This window comes from Trematomus bernacchii, unplaced genomic scaffold, assembly GCF_902827165.1.
Source record: "Trematomus bernacchii unplaced genomic scaffold, fTreBer1.1, whole genome shotgun sequence".
Classification (NCBI taxonomy): Eukaryota; Metazoa; Chordata; class Actinopteri; order Perciformes; family Nototheniidae; genus Trematomus; species Trematomus bernacchii.
The window spans coordinates 4391750-4410682 of NW_022987821.1; the positions used below are offsets into that span (position 1 = coordinate 4391750).

General features: G+C 44.1%; 2 protein-coding genes across 3 annotated transcripts in view; both read right to left on the reverse strand.

Moving 5' to 3' along the window:
* Positions 1 to 210: 210 nt before the first annotated feature.
* Positions 211 to 2987, reverse strand: LOC117498887. The gene is made up of 6 exons (XM_034151046.1): positions 2614 to 2987; positions 2225 to 2329; positions 1989 to 2119; positions 1685 to 1846; positions 1147 to 1373; positions 211 to 979 (listed from the first exon to the last, which is right to left on the reverse strand). The coding sequence occupies exons 1-6, from the start codon at positions 2678 to 2680 to the stop codon at positions 877 to 879; spliced, it is 795 nt and encodes a 264-aa protein (XP_034006937.1). The 5' UTR covers positions 2681 to 2987; the 3' UTR covers positions 211 to 876.
* A 946-nt stretch (positions 2988 to 3933) lies between these two features.
* The window catches only part of LOC117498850 (FERM and PDZ domain-containing protein 4-like), a 52502-nt gene continuing 37502 nt past the window's right edge, over positions 3934 to 18933 (reverse strand). For both annotated transcript variants that reach the window (XM_034150988.1, XM_034150989.1), the window contains exons 3-16: positions 18012 to 18163; positions 17158 to 17260; positions 16564 to 16609; positions 16067 to 16171; positions 15720 to 15827; positions 14471 to 14602; positions 13352 to 13471; positions 12814 to 12950; positions 12273 to 12399; positions 10291 to 10380; positions 10004 to 10186; positions 9772 to 9910; positions 8439 to 9449; positions 3934 to 8172 (exon numbers count right to left, since the gene is read on the reverse strand). In XM_034150988.1, the coding sequence (XP_034006879.1) occupies positions 4847 to 8172; positions 8439 to 9449; positions 9772 to 9910; positions 10004 to 10186; positions 10291 to 10380; positions 12273 to 12399; positions 12814 to 12950; positions 13352 to 13471; positions 14471 to 14602; positions 15720 to 15827; positions 16067 to 16171; positions 16564 to 16609; positions 17158 to 17260; positions 18012 to 18163 (5779 nt within the window). In that variant the 3' untranslated portion in view covers positions 3934 to 4846. The remainder of the gene's footprint in view (positions 8173 to 8438; positions 9450 to 9771; positions 9911 to 10003; positions 10187 to 10290; positions 10381 to 12272; positions 12400 to 12813; positions 12951 to 13351; positions 13472 to 14470; positions 14603 to 15719; positions 15828 to 16066; positions 16172 to 16563; positions 16610 to 17157; positions 17261 to 18011; positions 18164 to 18933) is intronic.

Genomic DNA, 18933 nt, shown 5'->3' on the forward strand with positions numbered 1-18933 from the left:
GCAGCAGTCTGCAATCAAGGGCCTTTACAAACTCCCCAGTTTACAAATCAGCAGTCCGGCCTCCTAATCAACGGCCTGCTAATCGATTCCAGAGAAAAACTAGAATTAGAGTAGCATACAGATAGGGGAAATAACGCATGGTCATTTATACTACAGAAACACATGATATGGTTTGTGATCTAATAAACTATAGTAAAAACTGATTTGTAGTCACACATTTCATCATCAAAGCCTGAGAAAACTATTTTGAAAAATGCAGGCATTAAGGCAAAAACACAACAAAGGAACAATATTTTTTAAATAGTTAAGTCATGACTTTATTTCAAATAGGAGTCTATTTTTTATCAAAAGATTTCAAGTTTTTTTAGGACAAATGGCAGCAGTGCAATCATCGACGTAGAACATTTTCTATTAACAAGACACATGTAAAAACACAACTACAGTCAAACAGTTTCAAGTACGTACACACACAGCCATTTCAACAGTCAATGCAAACGTTTTTCTAGACAAGGTCTAAAAATATACAAACTATTTAATTATACATCAAAGGCAGCACCATCTGATGGCAGCATGTTTTCAGGCTGTTGGTTAATGCATGTACATTACGTGACATTAACCAACGATAAATACATCATGAGGTATGCCATGCAGCAAATGTCACATTCCCAACAATACTCTCCAGTTGATTTAAAAATGTAATGTGATTAAATAAGAGGCGTCATTACATTTTCAGCTGCTCTTTGAGGAATACTGCTGTGTTTTTTCCAAACAAACCCCACCATCTACGCTGTTTTTGGCACACACAGATTATGTAATTCATCCATGAGTCACTCTTCACTGGGGGTGCAGCCAGTTGGTTTCATGGTGTTTCTCAAGTTATTTTGTCTCCATGGAGGAGTCATCAGCACATCCCATAATCCTCTGCAACTCGTGGATACAGGGTGCAATCGACTGGCTGTGCATCTGAGCCATGTTGAACCTGGAGAGAGAGAAACAGTTTGTTAGATAGGAAGGACTGATAAGGATAATACAAACACATTGTATGCAAAACGTAATCTTTTTATAACTGATGTAATTTGTGTGATCATTGACACGCTATCAGCTAAGACCTGTGTGTGGACTGTTTTCAGGCTCTCAAAGTGTTACCTTCTGAGCAGCTCGCGGCCTCTGCTGGCTTCAGGCCGGTGGTGCTGCAGGGCCGTGAGGCTGTGAGAGGCCAAGATGCTGTAACACTGTTCTCTCAGAGCATTATGGTTCGCTGTGTCCCACTGCGGCAACTCGCTGGTGTATCGCCACGCTAACAACGCGTGCTCCAAAACAGCATCCCACTCTTTGTTCCTCAGAAGAACCTGGCCCCACTCCTGACACGAAACCTGAGCGGGAGGAAGAGGAAACTTAGCATTACACCGTGAAACACTCCAGTAAACATGGCAGAGCTTTTATTAACAGTAAACGGGGAAAAAACAGAACAACCCCAAACTAAATAATTGTCTTTTAGAAATGCTCAATGAGAAAGGAATAGCAGAGGTGACTTTAAAGTCTAAAAAGATTATTGCACAAGGCCATATTGCAATTTTGATTTAAAAAAAAGAAGAAGAATTTAACGCTGCAGTAAGAGACAGTTTCCAAGTGAATTAAATCTGCAAAGTTTATCAAAACATTCCCAAAAAACCCATATACTCACTTTAAAGGCCACCAGGTGAGGATATGCTTTTCTGTAGCAGTGAGCGTCCCTGTTGGAGCCGAGCCGCGAGTAGGGGATGGATCTGTAAACATTTGCTTTCTTCAGCTGCAGGTCTTCCTGGAGATACTTCAGGTCAGACGCTATGACTCGGGGTTCTTGGCTCTAGGATGAAATGCAACACATTTCAGATTAGATGCATGTAGTGAAGGCACAGAGTTGGGTTATTATAAATTGTTGTTACTCACATAGGATGTAAAACATTTAATCTTAAATAACAGTCATGTGAAATGACCAGGGTGTGTACCTGTTCAACTAGTATGAGGGATCTGATCAGCTGTACGAGCTGCTGTTTAGAGAGAGGCGTATGGTGCTCCTCCATCTTCTCACACTGCTCCTCTAACCTCTTACTCCACACACCACCAATGGACAAGTCCACTGCAAAAACAAAAATAATATGGTTAGACAATGAAGGGGACAACAATAATCCCTGAGAAGGCTCAGAAAACCAACCACATGTTATATTTGCAGGTTCATACTTACATGAGTGCACACGCCTTGTGTTTGAAGTTGCATTTCTCCCTCTCGGAAGTGGAGATGGAACCAAACGAGCACTTAAAATCTCTAGATAGGACCTCCTTATGCGAGCTGTTAAAAAGAAAAAAGGGAACATCATTTAACAATGTTTCATATTCTTAGTTTTTTCACAACACACAGCATCTTATAAACAGACTAGGTAATGCATATTAAATAAGGATGTCCCATTATATCGTTGGATAAACTGACAGTTGTGTTGATAGTATATTAACCGCCTACTAGTCCTGTAGGCGCGCTCCTGTTAAACATTAGCATGATAGCAAAGTGGCGCGTCTTGCACAAAGAACACATAACAGGATTATTTAAAGCCTAAATTAAAACTATTAAAGGCTTACCTGCGATTTTGGGTTGTGGAGCAGGGATTTCCACCAATGCCGGTCGTGGCTGACACAAAGCTGCCATAGTTTTTAAAGTATTCTGTTAATTACGGAGCTAACTACCTGCTAGCAGCCAGAGACGCTAGCTGAACTTTAAACCCCACGGGGTACCGACAGTAACTTTTCCACGGTAACAGTAGATAACTTCAACTATTAAACTCCTTCATACGCGTCAGTGCTGTTATAAAGCTCGCAAATACCCACTACAAATTAAAAAAGTGCTTGAATTTAACTACAAAAAGTCCCTGCTCTAGTATACCCTGCAGCAGGAGGTGAAGAGAGACTGATAACTTTTTGTCTGCTTCACCGCCAGTACTATGCTGATGAGGCGCGCGACACGAATTGCCGCGGGGTCGTGGTTTTGCTGAATGGGGTGATCTGATTGGTTGACGTGCCAGCATGTGGAGAACAGGCGCCCAAAATGCTAATGAGGTCCTTCCCCCACAGCTGCGCTGCTTGGGAAAATGATCACGTGACGAACACACGCTTGGCTCGTGCACAAACGAGCACACACTCGCATTGTAGTGCTAATCATGGATGTATAATGGTGCTAATAAGTTATTTTACATTCATTTAAATATCAGTATTGGTAGAGTTTGTTAATGCATCTGAAACAAAGACTGCATGGAGTATCCATTATCTGTCATTTAATGTGTGTCCTATTTTAATATTAATGTTGCTAAAACTGAATTTTAAACTCACATATTTGTAATAATATGTCCAGGTCCATACTCACACTCAGTGCATTTATTTTTGTTTTAAAAATTGCTCACCATAATTCTTCCTTGCTTGTGGTGTCTATTTGTTTTCCATCAGCTGGAGCTACTCATACACATTTTATTTGAGTACGAGGAATAATACAACACACAACCCTTGATTCTTATTCACTCAAGTTACCCCGTATCATTTATTCAACCCTATACTTTTAACGTATAGACTGCTACTTCTTCTACTTTAAATCCAAATAAATGGGCAATGGAGTGGCTCGAGTTTACAAGCCATCTGCAGCCATCATGAACCCTAAACTTGTAAAAAAGTTAACTTGAAAATCGTTCTTTACTGTACCCTGAATGCATGTAAAAACCAAATATCTTGAACAAGGAAAATATATTTAAAAATATGTCAACTTTGCATTCAAAGTGGATGGTTCATCCACAAAGTATTTTTCTCTTTTAATATGATAAGCCTCATAATAGAATATATTTTGTAATAGTATCACACTGTGCGTACAGTATGTTACATTAAACCATTAAAACCAAGAGACAGATGGCAAACATATCTGTAAAATGTTTTTTAATAGGTTTGTGGATTATTGAAAAAACAAACAGGAATTGTATTTCTTCTCAAGAGACATAACTGCATCCTGATACAGAGTGTGGAATAATAAATCATTCAGAACTTATTCCAAAACAGGAGATAATAAAACACAAAAACCTATATAAATAAATTATTAGAGATAATTAACACAGTGGTCAATCTGACATATTTTGTGATAAATAAAAAAATCTAGATTTGTAATATTAACATATAATTATACTTATATATATTTACCTTTCGGGGAATAGTGCTTTATATACTGCTTATAATTCTGAAAATAATCTATGTGGTAAATGATGAAGCTGTGAGTGCAGTATTTTCAACATTTCTGACAAATATTTCCACCACACTTTCCTCACTTGACTGACAGTGACACATTTCCACAGGTTGATTATAAATATCTGTAGTAAAACTGCACTTATTGAACTGATTGAACTGAAAGTGAATTATTCCAGCATGGTACAATATTAGAGCAAATTAAGCTAATTTGCTTCTTGACACTGCTACGGCAAATAATATAGTTATATATTGTATTTATGTACATTATATACATTTAAATAAGTTACATAATGCACAGGTAAAAGAGTATCTATTAGGTACATATGATATTACAAAGGTCTGTGACAGTATGGCTTTGTAAATAAACATTACAACATTGTCATCAGAAAAAAGCAAGGGCAGTCAGACGGGACTGCCTTTCAGCATCATACTGTTTATTTTGTGTAATGTTAAACTGCAACTACACTTTATTGGTTTTAACATGGAGATCGTCTAGACCTTGTATGAAAAATATATCCAGCTGAACTAACAGGATGCTTAAAGACAGACTTCTACTGACTGCGTAGGCCACACTATAGAGCATAAAGAGTAGCCTCTACTTGCTAAGCAGCGTTTTAAGGGAGCGGGTGAGTGCGTTAGCAATTGCCGACATGGTGCTGGAGTGGCGGACCAGGGCCTTCACGCTGTGCTCCCCTGGGGCTCCCACGGTGGCAACCTCAGCCGCTTTGAGCAGACAGATATAGTTCATCACAACCTCGTCCACCTTTGCCACGACCTCTCTCTGTTGGTGTGAGGCTGAAGCTCCGAGCCCCCTGACCAGACACATGCAGGCCTCGCAGAGACAGCACAGCACCTGGAAGCTACACGTCACAGCTAGCAGCATCTCCTCAGGACTGCTGTGAGCCTGCGCCATCCTGCGGCATGCCCGGCCTAATTCCTTCGACTCCACAGAGAGGAGCTGCTTGTACTGGGAAACATCCTGGAGGGGCATCTGGGCTCCACGATCGCAGCGACCTACGCTGGATCTCACCAGAGCGATGAGCTCGCTGGCGTCTCGCCGGACATCGACGAAGCCGGAAGGGAAGCCGTACATTCGGTCCTTGAGTGCGTTGATTCGTGCGAGCCGGTCGCTGAAGCTCATGTTATTGAGGACCTCTCCATACAGCTGCTCTCCAGCTACATCCACGGCTGCCCCCCAGGGCGACATGGCTGCAGCTGCGCCGCCATTATCAATATCGCTCCCACCACGGCTTCTTCTGGTACTCTCCCACTCGATTTCATCTTCCTCTCCCTCACTCTTAGGTTTGAAGAAGCAGTAGCTAAAGGGCCCGTTGCATCTCCAGGGACTGGTGTCTAGCTTTTGGGAGCCCTTCATGTGTTTCTGCAATGGAAATGCCACAGAAGCCCTTCTGCTGTCCATCCTGCTGCCGGTAGACCAGCATGTGTGGGACGACACGGAGCCCTGGGAGTAGCTCTTGGAGAGCCGCTTCCTCGTGGGCCTTCGCTGGACTTTGGTCTCACCTTGCTGGGGCACAGATGGTGACAACGGCTGCTGGCTCCGGCTCCGCGTGGGCTTATCGAACAGAGCCTCCACGCTCCCAGAGCTGCCAGTCACGTTGCTGGTGCTGCGCCTGAGCTCCCGGCCCCGTTGCAGGCTATTGCAGAAGGGATCCGTCTGCGGGTTTACGGCCTGAATGTGGTTCTGCCGGGCCTGGATAGAATAGGGCATGTTATCCTGCGTGCAGTTGCTGGAGATAGCATTGGCTTGCAAGGGAGAAGACAAAGGAGGTGGAGGAGGTGGTGTGGGAGGTGGTGGAGGAGGTAGGTTGGGAGTTGGAGATGTAATGCAAGCCCTATTGCCGGTAGATATCTGCCTGCTAAAAGCTGAAGGGTGGTCTCCCCTTCCTAGAGAGACGGTGTGGAGGTCTGCCCGTTGACCACTTACACTGGGGGCGGCAGAGAAACAGAGAGAATCATTAGGACGAGAATGAGGGGACTGACGGACTGCATGCTTTGCCCTCGGGTCTGACCTGAACCAGTCCTCATTGCTGTTACTAGGTTGGCTTCTTGACCGAGGTGGGGGACGGTTATTGGTACCCCCACCATCACGGTTTCCAACTGTATTGAATCCCCCATCGCGACTGATACAGCCCTCTCTCTTATACAGTGAAAGGAAGTGCTCTGGGTCCATACCACTCCTCTCTAGTTCACTCTCCAGGCCCGAAAAGGAGCTTCTCCTCTCAGCCGCAGCTGCCCTTAAATCTAGACTCTCATTCAGTCTCTGAGCATGCATGTCGAGACTTCCCTTGAGTTTGGCAGGAAGGGTGGCAGAATGGTATGACTGAGGGTTTCTATTTGCCAGCTGCATGGGGTTCGCGTTAGGGGTTACTACATTTGGGCTGAGGAAGGGGGATGATATTGAGGAAGGCATACACGGGCAGCGAGCAATGGTGTTGCTCCTATTCTTAACCATTTCCACCAGCTGAGGGTTACTAGTGATAAAGCGCCTGGTGTCCTTCTTGACTGCCCCTCCCATGCCTGCACTGTGCAGCTTCCCTCCCTGATGCATCTGGCTGACTGTTAGATAGTTAATCAGTTGTCTGTAGGCCTCACTGCCCTCCTTCTGGTTCAGCCCCTTTAAACAGGCCTGTTGCTTAGCATGCACATCATTGTGGGGTCTCTTGCTCCCAGTACCTGTGGTCTCTCTATGCTTAGACGCCGTGGCTGAGGAGGGCCGGCCTGGTTCAGCCCCGGCGGCCGGAGGGTGAATGTTGGGCAGCATTTTCCGTAGGAGGGCCGGATCCGCGTGAGGGTGGAGGTCCTTTCCCTGAGCGCTCTGGCTGGAGAGCCCGCGAGACATCCCAGGTTTGTTGTCTTCATGGTTTAGCACCCTGAGCAATGAGGAGGAGGAACTAGAAAGCGGGTGTCTTTGCGAATGCCGGTGTTTTGCTTCAACTGCACCGGCACCGACCGGGGAGTCGGTGGGGGTGGCGCAGGCACTGCTGTTGGTGCTGCCCCCCGCATCCAGTGAGGAGCACAGAGACCCCTGCAGTGAACTGTGGGCTTCTCCTTGCAAATTTGAAATCCTTTTTGCCAGATGGTACTCACACAAGCGTGCTACACTCTGTTGTCTGGAGATGGGCTGATGGTCGTTCTGTACGTCCGATCCCTGTTTGGTCGGGGACAGCAGTGAAGCAACGACTAAATGTTCGTCTTGCTCGACAGCCGCCGCTCCGTTGTCTGCCCCGCAGTCCCCCAAGTTCACAGCATCTAACATGCGATTGGAGGAGGCGGAGGGAGGGCGGGGGAGTCTGTGCTGCTCCCGGGGGAGGCTGTTCATTGCAGCGCCCTCAGCTGCAGAACTTTCTCCCAAAAAAGAGTTCTGTCTTCTTTGACTTTCCCCTCGCTCGCAGAAGGAAGTGCGCTGGTCCATTTCCAGATGGACGCGGCTCCCACCGGCCTCACCCCGATGCCCCTCCCTTGTGCTGAAGGTGTTGTACTTCCCGCTGGAGTCTGCAGACTTCTTGTGATGCTTGCCTCCTGGTGTGGTTGAACTGGGGCGCTGGAGAGTGGCTGAGAGGTTATTCTGGGTCCTCAACACCAAAGTGTCTGGCCCCGATGATGCAGCGGTGTCCAATAGGGGGCTCCGCCTCGGAGGAACTGCTGGAGGGTGGAGGTGTCGCGTTGGACTACGGGGTCTTTTCTGTATCGTTCCTACTGGGGTGGGTGACACGGGGAAATCAGTTTTCTCCTCAATTAAAGGTTGGTACCCCTCCCTCGTGGCCACCATGAGACGCATGTGGCTCTCGTTGAGCCGTTGAGAAGCGACCAGCTCAGAGATCTCCGTCATCTCTGAGGAGTTGGTCTCATTTCCAGAATCTGACGACGACTCGGCGCTCAAGCCTCGAGATGAGTAGACTCCTAGACGATAAGAGATAGGAAGTTAAATATGGGTCAATACATAGATACTCTAGCTGCTGTTAAATGTGTCTATGATTTGCATTTGAGAAGGCACGTGACCTGATGTCATGGATGTGTTTTTACTAACTTAAAGGAGGCAAGTGGGCACAGAATTTAGGCTAAATGGTAGAGATAAAACACATTAATGACAACAAATAACTACTAAAGTTCTGACACAGATTTAGTTTGGTTAAGTAAAGAGGTCTAAACAAAAAGTATTAACAGACCTGGATGATTGTGGCTATTGCTGGGCGGTGGTGGTGGTGGTGGCGGTGGAGGCCTCTGATCAGAGACAGACAGAGCCTCCACCGCCAGTAAAGTTTTCATGACGGCATTATCCAGCCTTCTCCCCCCTCCCCTGCTCCCCTCCGCCTCCTCATGAGTTGGAACGGCGTCGATTAACGACACCGGGATGTCGTCGTTTCCCCGCGTGCTGAGCGGCCTTCCCTCGGGGGCGCCGTCCTCGTCCGAGCTGTCCCGAAAGCCCGGCGGTGGGGCTGCGATGGCGAGGTTGAGGGTCTGCAGCAGCGAGTCGTCCTCGGGTTCGTCCACGCTGTCGTCTCCCTCGGGGGGGGGCAGGGAGGTGAGGTCGATGATGTCGTCGGTAGAACCAGACAGTGTAAGGAAGGTGGCGTTCCCCGCCGCCGTCCCTAAGCCTCCTCCCTGGTTGCCGCAGTTCTCAGCGATGGGTGTCCCGCCCGTGGAGTCTTCGTCGTCGTCGTCATCCTCTGCGTCGTCCGTCGTGTCGCGGTAGAACAGATCCCTCAGCAGCGGCTCCTCCCCCCCCTCCTCAGTTATAATGTTACTGTACACATGTGTGAGACCGCTGAACTGAAACGGCACCCTGTCCTGAGGCCTGAAGTCCACGTTGTTGTGCAGGTATGGGGGTCTGTGCTCGGGGACGTCCGGGCTCTCCATCAGCCTTTCATAGCCTAAGTTCTTGGGCCGGTTCAGAGGAGGGTCCCCCCCAAAGATAAAGGACACCTTAGCGCTCCGAGGCGAGTCTTGAGGTTTGTGTCTGGTCGCGGGGGGAAGAGGAGGGGGTAACGGACTTCTGCGTGTCCCGAGGTCTCTGTCAGGGTTTTGTTGCTCGTGGAAGTAAGAGGGAATGCTGTTCTCTCTCTGCCCGTTGTCTGAATACTGCGAGTTCCTGTTGTAGACCTCTCCCTGGCTGGGGGGGGGCTCCTCGTTATCCCCCAAAGATATGCTGTACGGCCATTCCAGGACCCGATCCTGACCTGCACAGAGCAGAAATAAAAGTCCTAATTATTTGATGTGTTTTATATTTCATGTTGATTACATTTTAAAGTGGCTCCACTGCGAGTCTTGTTCTTCTCAACTTCTTTTAAGTATGTGAGTGCTCTGCCAGGACAAAGATCGTGTTGCTACAACCTAAAACATTTCCTCACCCAAATGAAAATCAATTCCCATGTTTCAGGAAACAATTTAAAAACAGAATGTAAGCAGTGAACTGTGAATGAACTCTTGAAATTGCATTTGTGTAAAAATGAGTAGAAAATCCATACAGACACACACACACACATGCACACATGAACTCACTAGGGTCATCCCCTCCAGTGCTGTTGCAGAGGGGCATGTTGAAGATTGATCTCCTTGCGTCCACTAGGAGGCGATAGTATCCTGCTGTTAGACAGGCCAGGTTCATGGCGTCACTGGACTCCATGATCAGTGTGATGGGCTGTGGAAGGAGAGAAAGGAAAAACAACAGATGCTTTTATTTCGGTCGGGCAGAATAATGTTTCCTGGCACTTTCGGACAGATCTGTGCTCACCCTGACATCCAGGACATGCAGCTCCAGCCGGACGTTGGTCTCGTCCTCGGTGATGATCTCAATGCGGTTCACGTGGCTGAAGTCGGCCAACAGGGCCACCAGGTTGGTCCGTGTGTTGATCACATGACTGATGCCGTAGCGGGGGCCCACCAACAGCGTCACATCTGTCTGTTTCTCCCCTTGCTACACAAAGACAAACCAGGTGTTACAACTTTTATCCTAAAAGAGTTTGATAGAGTTCAACTTAAGTTTGTTTTCAAACTGTCTTTCCAGAACAATGGTCTTACCAGTAGTATTGATTTGAACTCCCTCCCTCCGTAGAGTCTGAGTTCACTGAGGTACCTCAGGTAATGCACCTTGGCCTGCAAAGCGGTCAGCTGCACAGAGAACAAAGTTAAATACATAAGTAAGCATTAAAACCGGAATCACTTCCACCTGAACAATTGCCTCCTAATGCCAGGATGTAAAGCACTCTCGAGCCATTTTGATCCGGACCGCTGATTTTCCATTATACCCCATCATTTAAATCGGATCAAAATCCAAAGCACTGCAGAACTCTTTATGGCTTTCTTGTGTGGATGTGCTCCGCTCCAGCCATTTAGAGTCAATGAGATTTTCCACTTTAAAGTGCATTTCTGCAAAGTACTGATGCCTGCACGGAGACACACGTATCTATGACATGTTTTCTGAGCTCATTTGGAATTCTTCATTTCTATATATATATATTTGACCACTAACAATACTAATCAGATGTATATGGTACACTATCATGGTACCATATTACCAGTTATTTCTAAATCTTCAATCTAAAATGTACAGAAAACAAAGACCCATGTCTTCTGCTTTTAGAAACATTGATACAAGACATTTACAGATGAATAAATCCATAAATAAATAAATAAATCCAATTCCTTTAAAGACTTTTTAATGATCCGAGGGAGATATATCTATTGTACATTCTCCTGGTTGCACCTAAATGTAAGATTAGTCTCAGACACAAAAGGCTAATGGACCGTTTCACCTTGCCAGACATCTCTATTAAAAATAATTTAGTGATTTTTTTCGTTTTAATTCTTGCTCAGTCTTTCTACAAAAGAGTGAGCTGAGGACTTAAGCGAGGACTGAGATAAATTCAAGGCCGTAACAAGAGAGCTAATATGGAGCGTCAATGTTTTGGATTGCTTGTCAGTGTGTTGATGTTGCTCGGACATATTTCTCCCTAATGAGTGGACTGGATATCAGCTGTCACTGTGAATGCAAATGATCAGCCAGCACATCACACTGCTGCAGGCTTCAGGGGGAGAGATCAATATCCCTCCGGTAAGCCTGAGATTTTATACACAAATATGGAGTTCAGGTGTGTGAAATACATTCCTACATCCACTACATGAAGCTGTGTAAGGCAGATATACAAAAACGAGCAAATCTGATTAAGCAATATGCATACACATATTTTTTGAAATTCTGACAGGTACACTTTTGACATTTTTATTTTGTATGTGAGCCGTAAAACTAATGAATAATTGAATATAAATGGTCCTTTATAGTTAAAATGGGCCAAAAATATAAGTAATTTCCTAAAACAGCTGAGCTTTAGTTCTCTGAAGTAAGGAGTCAAAACAGTCAGAAGGGCTTAATACATATAGTATTTGGCTCTGTTATGAAAGCATGATGGTGTTTGTGGGATTGTCTCAAAATAAACTATGGGGCCCATGTTCAGTAGACATGTGACCGAGAGCAATCTTAAGGCGCACAGATGTGTTTTTAATAAAAACACAGGACTTATTTTTTTCCCCGTTCACAAAAACGAATTTTAGAGAAAAAGAAAACAACATTATTCTAACTGCTCAAATGAGATGTCTTTCTTGTAGCTAACCCTATTTGCTTGGATTACTTTAGTTTTTGCTGTGCTGCATTTTTGTAAGTGTTAAATAAAATATGAGAATAAATGCCTTTACCAATACAACCTTTTTTAAAAAAGAGCTTCAAAGTTGAGCTGGAGTCGGAGAGGTCGCCCCTGACCGAGACATGTGTGTGTGAATATTAATATTTGATTATGCACACAGTTTGGCAATGAATTTAACTCACATTAGTATTCAAGGTCTGGCTCGACAAAGGGTCTTAGGTTGACAAGGGTGAGCACCTTTACGAGGTGGAGGCTGGCAGCGGTGCTATTTTAGGATATTGCGTCAGAAGACACACAGACTGTTTGTCGGTGTGTCAGAAGTTTATTAACAAGGGCAAACAAAGACTAAGGAGAACTGCTTACTTTTTTCCCTGGAGGCACGAGGTTCTGGTTGGTTTTGAGGATGTGTGTCAGAGCCTTCTTGATGTTTTTCTCCTTCATGCTGGTCAGCACGGCGGGGGGGAGGAACAGCGGCAGACCCCACTCCTTTCTATTGAGGGGAGATTGATTTGCAGCATTAAGTCACTCAATCTTCACCAGACCAATTCTCGTAGAAAGTGCTTCCTAATAACACATGGTTTATCATAAGCAGTCAAATGTGCCTAACTACTTGACATGTAAAACCGTTATGCAAGAAATGCAAGAAACAAATCACTTGCGAACAAATCTATTTGTATGAGTGTTGTTTTTGCATAATTCACAATGTTTTCAAGACATGTCGAGATTTCATTGGATGCTATTTGAAGATATCAGCAAACAAGGCGGGAAAATGGGACGATGAATTGCTGGTAAAGTTCTGGGAAACTGTTAAAAACCCTCATCTCACTCTGTAATTCATTATTGATGGATCCAGGGTGTACAACAGTTCAGATCTCACACATACTCACATACACATCAAACTTACTGGATGTATTTGAGGGAGACTTTCTGGCTCTGTCTGGTTGTCATCGTGAGGATGTACATCTGCAGAGCGGCCAATCGTAGCGCGGCATCGTACTTCAGCTCCGGGCCGAAACGCTCCAAAACCACATCGTTACAACTCTACGGCAAAACGGAGAGCAAAGTTATCTTAAAGTCAAGTCTTTGGGCTTGTGAACTGCATTTTCATCTCTCCGTCGAGCAACTCAAGCAGCAGGGCATCCCTGCAGAGCGGAAATCAACTGTTTTCAACCTTTGTTGGCTTCCTTCAAAGGCATACAGTTTCCAGTCCCTCATGAAGGACTCGGAAGCACACAATGGTGAGCCGTGATTAGCTTTCCTTCTCTCAGGATATTTCACTTGATTAATTATCAAAGGAGGGGAAGCATTTTATTACGTTAGACAGTAAGGGTGTTTTTAATGGAGGGGCTTTATTGGCAATTTGTGTCTTGAAAGCATCCATCCTGTCACATTGTCTATCTCACAGAATCAGTTTTAGGACTTTACTGCTGAGTTTTGCCCACCTGTACATAGAGGTATTCAAATGCCACAGCGTCTCTCCGCAGCAGCTCCACGGGGTCCCTGGGCACGAAGCTGATCCTGAAGAAACACTTCATCTTGTCACAGCCAGGCCTCTGGGTCACCTGGGGGACACAGAGGAAGCAGACATGAAGAAATAAGACAAGCGGTTTGTGCTACAGTGCAATCCTTTTTGGTATAGAGTAAGTATGTGTAGGGCATTTCCCAGGCAGGAAGGGTTTAATGTAAGACAGAATGGAGATGCATTATGGGAATCGTAGGATCCAGAGTTATTAGCGACTGACCCATACTCAAAGTCAGGTTATGTCAGACTGAAATAGGATTTTTAATCTCTCTCCAAATGGAAGTGCAATACAGAATTGATGGGCCGCTAAAAATATAGAAATATGTTGTGTGTATTGTCCTGATGAATAATAGCAGATGATTGAAAAAGCAGTTGTAGCGCTTGCAGTGTATATAGTAGACTAGTGCCATATTAGTGTAACCACATTACAACCTCAATACATTATTTAATTCAGCAGCAGTAGCCCTGAGAAAGCCGACTTGCTTGCTTGCGGTGGTTGTCCATGAATATGATTCCATTTATTTCTCAGGACCAAACCACGAGACTAGCATCTTCCATTAAATATTGATTATTTTTGATAAATTATTGAATGTGCAAGTGTAGAGAGGGCAAAGGAGTGTATTTTTATATTTCAAGGACTACCAGCTTTCTCCCACACCGAGATTGACACTCAGCTGTTTTATAGTAAGGAGTGTGTTTTATCAAGCATGTCAGTGACTCTTAAACTGCCATTGTGTGTTCCACTTGCAGGCCTTCACATCTAAACTGGGTGGTTATGAATATTAAAACTGTCCCCTCGTGATCCTGCAACCTCATTAGCATGAGGCGGGCACTCTGGGTGAGTGTGTGTGGGGTTTTTGTGCATTTCTGTGTGTGTGTAGGTGTAATGCGAGCTGTCGCCCTGCTGTGCCAGTGTTGATAAATGACACTGGGGTCCAAATGCTGCTTGAATGCTGAGCAGGAATGTGTGCAAGTTGCTGTGTGTGTGGGTCTGATTGATAGGAGACAAAAAGTGATGAAGAGGAGAGACAGCTCCTACCTGAGTAAGCATCTCCTGCTCATGCAGCAGGAGCAGTCTGCTTCCAGAGCCTTCTGTCCGGTGCTCCAACACCAGGGAGAAGTGCTCGATGCATTTGATTGACAGCTTCTCTTGCAGGGTCAGAATCACATCCTGAAGTGAACACACAAAAGTATATTTAATTATGATAGTGCTTAACAATTGTGTCTATGCATTAACCCATGCAAGATCTATTCAGCCTCACCAACATCTGACAATTGTGTTTGTATGCTCTCCAATGCTTCTGTATTTACTTAGTTGCACATTTTGGGACAAATCAATCAATAGTGTTGGTTTTTTCGCTACATTTGCATTTTTATTTTAGTATACTTTTCCGTTTTCCAGTACGAAAACACGGCATAACGTATTCATAACCTGCTTAAAATAAGAGGGGGGACTTTTCAAAACATATTTTTTCAAAATGCCAGAAACCTTGAAGAGAAATCTCCAAAGATGAAAATGTGAAAATGTGAAAAGATGGTGATTTCTCAGGAGTAAAATATGAAAGGTCAGAATATGACAGTGTAAGAAAGGTGTTTTGCTACCAAATGGTATCAGGTAGAATAAGCGTTTTTTTTCTGTGGTGTACATGTTTATAATTCAAGCCCATTAATTGTTCATATTTACATACAAAATAATGTAACATTTGATATACATATGTTTTATGTTAAAGAGAATCTGCTTCTTTAATAACATGACCCTTTTTATAGCTAGCTCACATTAGCTTACCAGCTAACATAACTGTAGTTGTGCATAACTGCTAGCTTTGTAGCATGACTAAAACAGATTCTAAATGCTAAGGTTGATAATTCAAGAGTGAAATGAAGGAATACTCTTCAAATAATGCTTTTTATAATGTTAATCAATATTAAAGTAAAAGCCTTGATAAGATAACATGACAGTATTTGCAGTTAATCTAAAAATAGCAGTGACTCGGCACTTTCTAAACTCTACTCTGGAAGCCACAGTGGATCACAACTGAAGCTCCAGGTCTAAATATGTAAATGTACTCTTTGCCACCTTGCCGGAATAAATGAGTTGCTCAAACAAATGGAACTAAGTGATTGAATTTCATGGTCTGTGTGTGTGCGTACCGAGACACACTAATTTGCACTGCAAATGAATTTCTCCCTTCGTAATTATAGATGCTGCAGAGACGGCTAATTTTGCCGAGTGTGCCTTAAGGGATGGAGCACACACTCAATCACACACACACAAACACACAAGACACCTTGATAGAAGTACTGCTGTCGAAGCGAAAAGACTTGGTCTGCCCGTTCTCCAGGTAGACCTTCAGGACATTTGGCATGAACAGCAGAGAGTTGTCCTTCACCGGGTTCTGCAAATGAGGAACATGATCAGTATTTTAATTTAAAAGCCTCTGATAGAATAGATGTCAGGCGAGTTTAAATATGTGAATTCTTATCATTCATAGCACATTTTCAAGATTGTCTTATCAATCTGACATAGCTCAACTGTTTGTCTTATGCTGTAACCATCTGGCATTGTCTTTATAGGTCATACATAAGAGTGTGTGCGGGTACATGTTTGTGTGTGTGTGTGTGTGTTAGAACTCACTGGAACCTGGCCGTTTATAATGACCTCCTCTGCAAAGCGCACTTTGACCGGATTGGACTTGAGCATGGCTTTTTTGGCTGCACTGATGAACGCTGACTTAGGGGACTATGAGGCAACCGTCCAAGAAGAGAGACCGAGAGATAGAGGGAGACAGATGGAGGGAGAAAGATAAACACATGCACCAAGGGAGAGGGAAGAAACACATTTCAACCATCAGCTATAAATGTAACATTGGAAAAATCTATAAAACATTAATACAGCAACTTTTAATTTCCAGAAAGTCTTATTTTAGAGTGCTATTTGTTGGCAATTTTACTGAAACCCAACCTTGGTACAACAAAATACAATCTTAAGAAGTGCATGGGGCAAAATGAATGCATAAGTCTGTCAACTGAGCCCAAGCCCAAACAAAACGTCAATACAGAGTGATATAAGGATGAATGAATATGACACATACATTTCCTTAAGGCTGATGAAGCTAACGCTGATGTACTCACAGGATAAGGTTGGACAACAGTCAAAATGATGGATTCTTTGCAGCTCCTGAAGCGAGAAGACCCCAAATCACAGAGTTAAATAAAATCATCAGAAAACAACAATCACAGTGAACAACAATGGCAGACAAGTGGAGGGAACTTGATTAGCTTGGCTGAAATGGAATGAGACGCCTCTGGCAATCACCACTTACAAGAATACACAGTTAAAACCAGAAGCACACACACACACACACACTCAATACTTCGAGACATTTGTTATGCATTGGAATAACAAAACGTTTGTTCTTTCTTATTATTAATGCTGAATATCTTTGGATAATAACAGTGCTTGTGTGATAAGCCAATGAGTAGTGCATGACAAATACTTGGCAAGCACTGCATTAGAGTTCCTCATAGTTTGGTGAAATTAATAATGAGATTTTAAACGATTTCAAAAGCAAATGAATGCTAATGACTGGGACTTTGTCAGGCAAGCTGTTTAGTATGTCCGTTATCATGTTTTTAAAAGGATTGGTTTACCCAAAATTATTCAACATAACTATGTAGTTAGCTATCTAAACGAACCACCTTATTCTTAAGTCTTTTGGTATTTACCTGACGAGGTCTATGACTCGTTCTCTGGGAGCAGAACTGACGGGTTCATCGTTGATCAGGATGATCTCATCGCCTGGCAGCAGTCTCCCCTCTGATGGACCGCCTATATGCAAATAAACAAGCCCTTGGTTGATCACAGCGCAGAGCGTTTCAGTCTGTCAGCCACAGATTGCAGCTTGCAGGCCATTTGGGTGTGTCCGACTCCTGACACATGCAATAGATGAGACCATTAATAAACCGCTGTGTCCTCAAGCATTTATATTCTGTCTCTCTTTGCCCCAACAACTCTAATTATAATATTCATCAGTTCCACTGTCTGCTTGGAATTCAGCGCCAATTGATTCTGATGCCGCGGTGTGTGTCTGTGCAGCCACCGCAGCTGATGGGTCTGTGAGCAGAGCTCTGGCAGTCATTTGGCCACCTAAATACGCATTACTCTCACTTAAAAGCAAACATTATTTCGTGTTCATTTTCGTTGTTGCATGGGGTCAATAGTACTTGTGCAATCATAGCCAACAGGCTGCACGGTTCTCTTCCAAACAATCATTACAGCAACTGTTCGCATTGATTAGCACTTTGCAAACAGTTACAAATGAAAGCGCTCAGTGCAAACATGCAAACTCTCAGATTTCTACACTACAGCATCGCTGGATGCTTGTTCTCCACACAAGTCACTAAAAACTTGAGTTATTCTTTGGGAAATACATGCAGTTGAAGGCCCATTTCTTTCCGTATTGCCAGTTTTTCTGTCTAATGCATGGTTTAAAGCCCCAAAGTGTTGAGTTTAACCATCTCTGAGTTTGTCGAGTCATGGTGGTGGTATCAGAAAACATCCAGTACAGTATAGCGCCTACCCGGAGTGACAGAGCGGACCACCACTGGTTTCTCGCTGCCTGCCACAAAGCCGAAGCCCAGGACGGGGTCCCGCCTCATCTCCACCAGGCGAGGGGCGGGGGGGAGCCCATCCAGGTGGACCTCCTCCAGGGAGCTGCTCTGGGACACTTGGCTGGACAATAAAAGAGAAGAAAGAACATGAAGATTAAGAGAAATTCGACCAAACTATGGCAGGGGGAACAAGGTGATTCGTATGGAGTTTGCTGACACACTTCTCCATAGTGACGTTATAATGAGTCAGCAAATGTGTAGCTTTTAATGAGCACAATATCTGTTACCGGGATCAAACCTGCCCTGCTTATTAAACAGGGGTCTCTCAGATATTATGACAATGCACGTTAAAACGCAACCAATTCATTAATTCCTTGTCTAGAAATGAGTTTCGGCTCTAAAAGAAAACATTATCTTTGCATGAGTGGGTTTTGCTATCCAATCAGCTGCTCATAAGTCAAAGTCTTGGCTCAGGTATGGTCATTAGCTCCATTTTTTGTGTGTGCTTAAAAGCCACTTATAAATGAAAGCGCAGGGCCTGAATTTATAAAACGCCTCAGGCCTACAATCTGGAAGCTATTTGCCTCTAATGTCTGTACAAATCTGCACAGTTTTCCAAATGAAAATGAACTGACCATTTAACAAGTCACAATTATTCAATTATTTAATGTGTAAAGGTAAAAAAGGCCGTCTTTGATAAGTTTAACGGGCACATATTATATCTATGTGACAAGTGAAATCACCCGGACCCAGGTGTGAATCCGGCCTGCCCCAAAAAGAAATGGTCCCATGTCCCAATTGTCCCAGGCTGGATTTAATCAGATCATATCAAATACAGTGTAAGAGTAGCAATTTTTGGGGAAAATCGTTAGAATAAAAAATGGGTTTAAA

Excerpts from the sequence above, each read along its gene's own strand:
- LOC117498887 (XM_034151046.1), bottom strand. The coding sequence starts at position 2,680 with ATGGCAGCTTTGTGTCAGCCACGACCGGCATTGGTGGAAATCCCTGCT. Across the intron at positions 2,330-2,613 it reads TCCACAACCCAAAATCGCAG|CTCGCATAAGGAGGTCCTAT; the intron begins GTAAGCCTTTAA and ends TCTTTTTAACAG. Across the intron at positions 980-1,146 it reads GGCCGCGAGCTGCTCAGAAG|GTTCAACATGGCTCAGATGC; the intron begins GTAACACTTTGA and ends CTCTCTCTCCAG.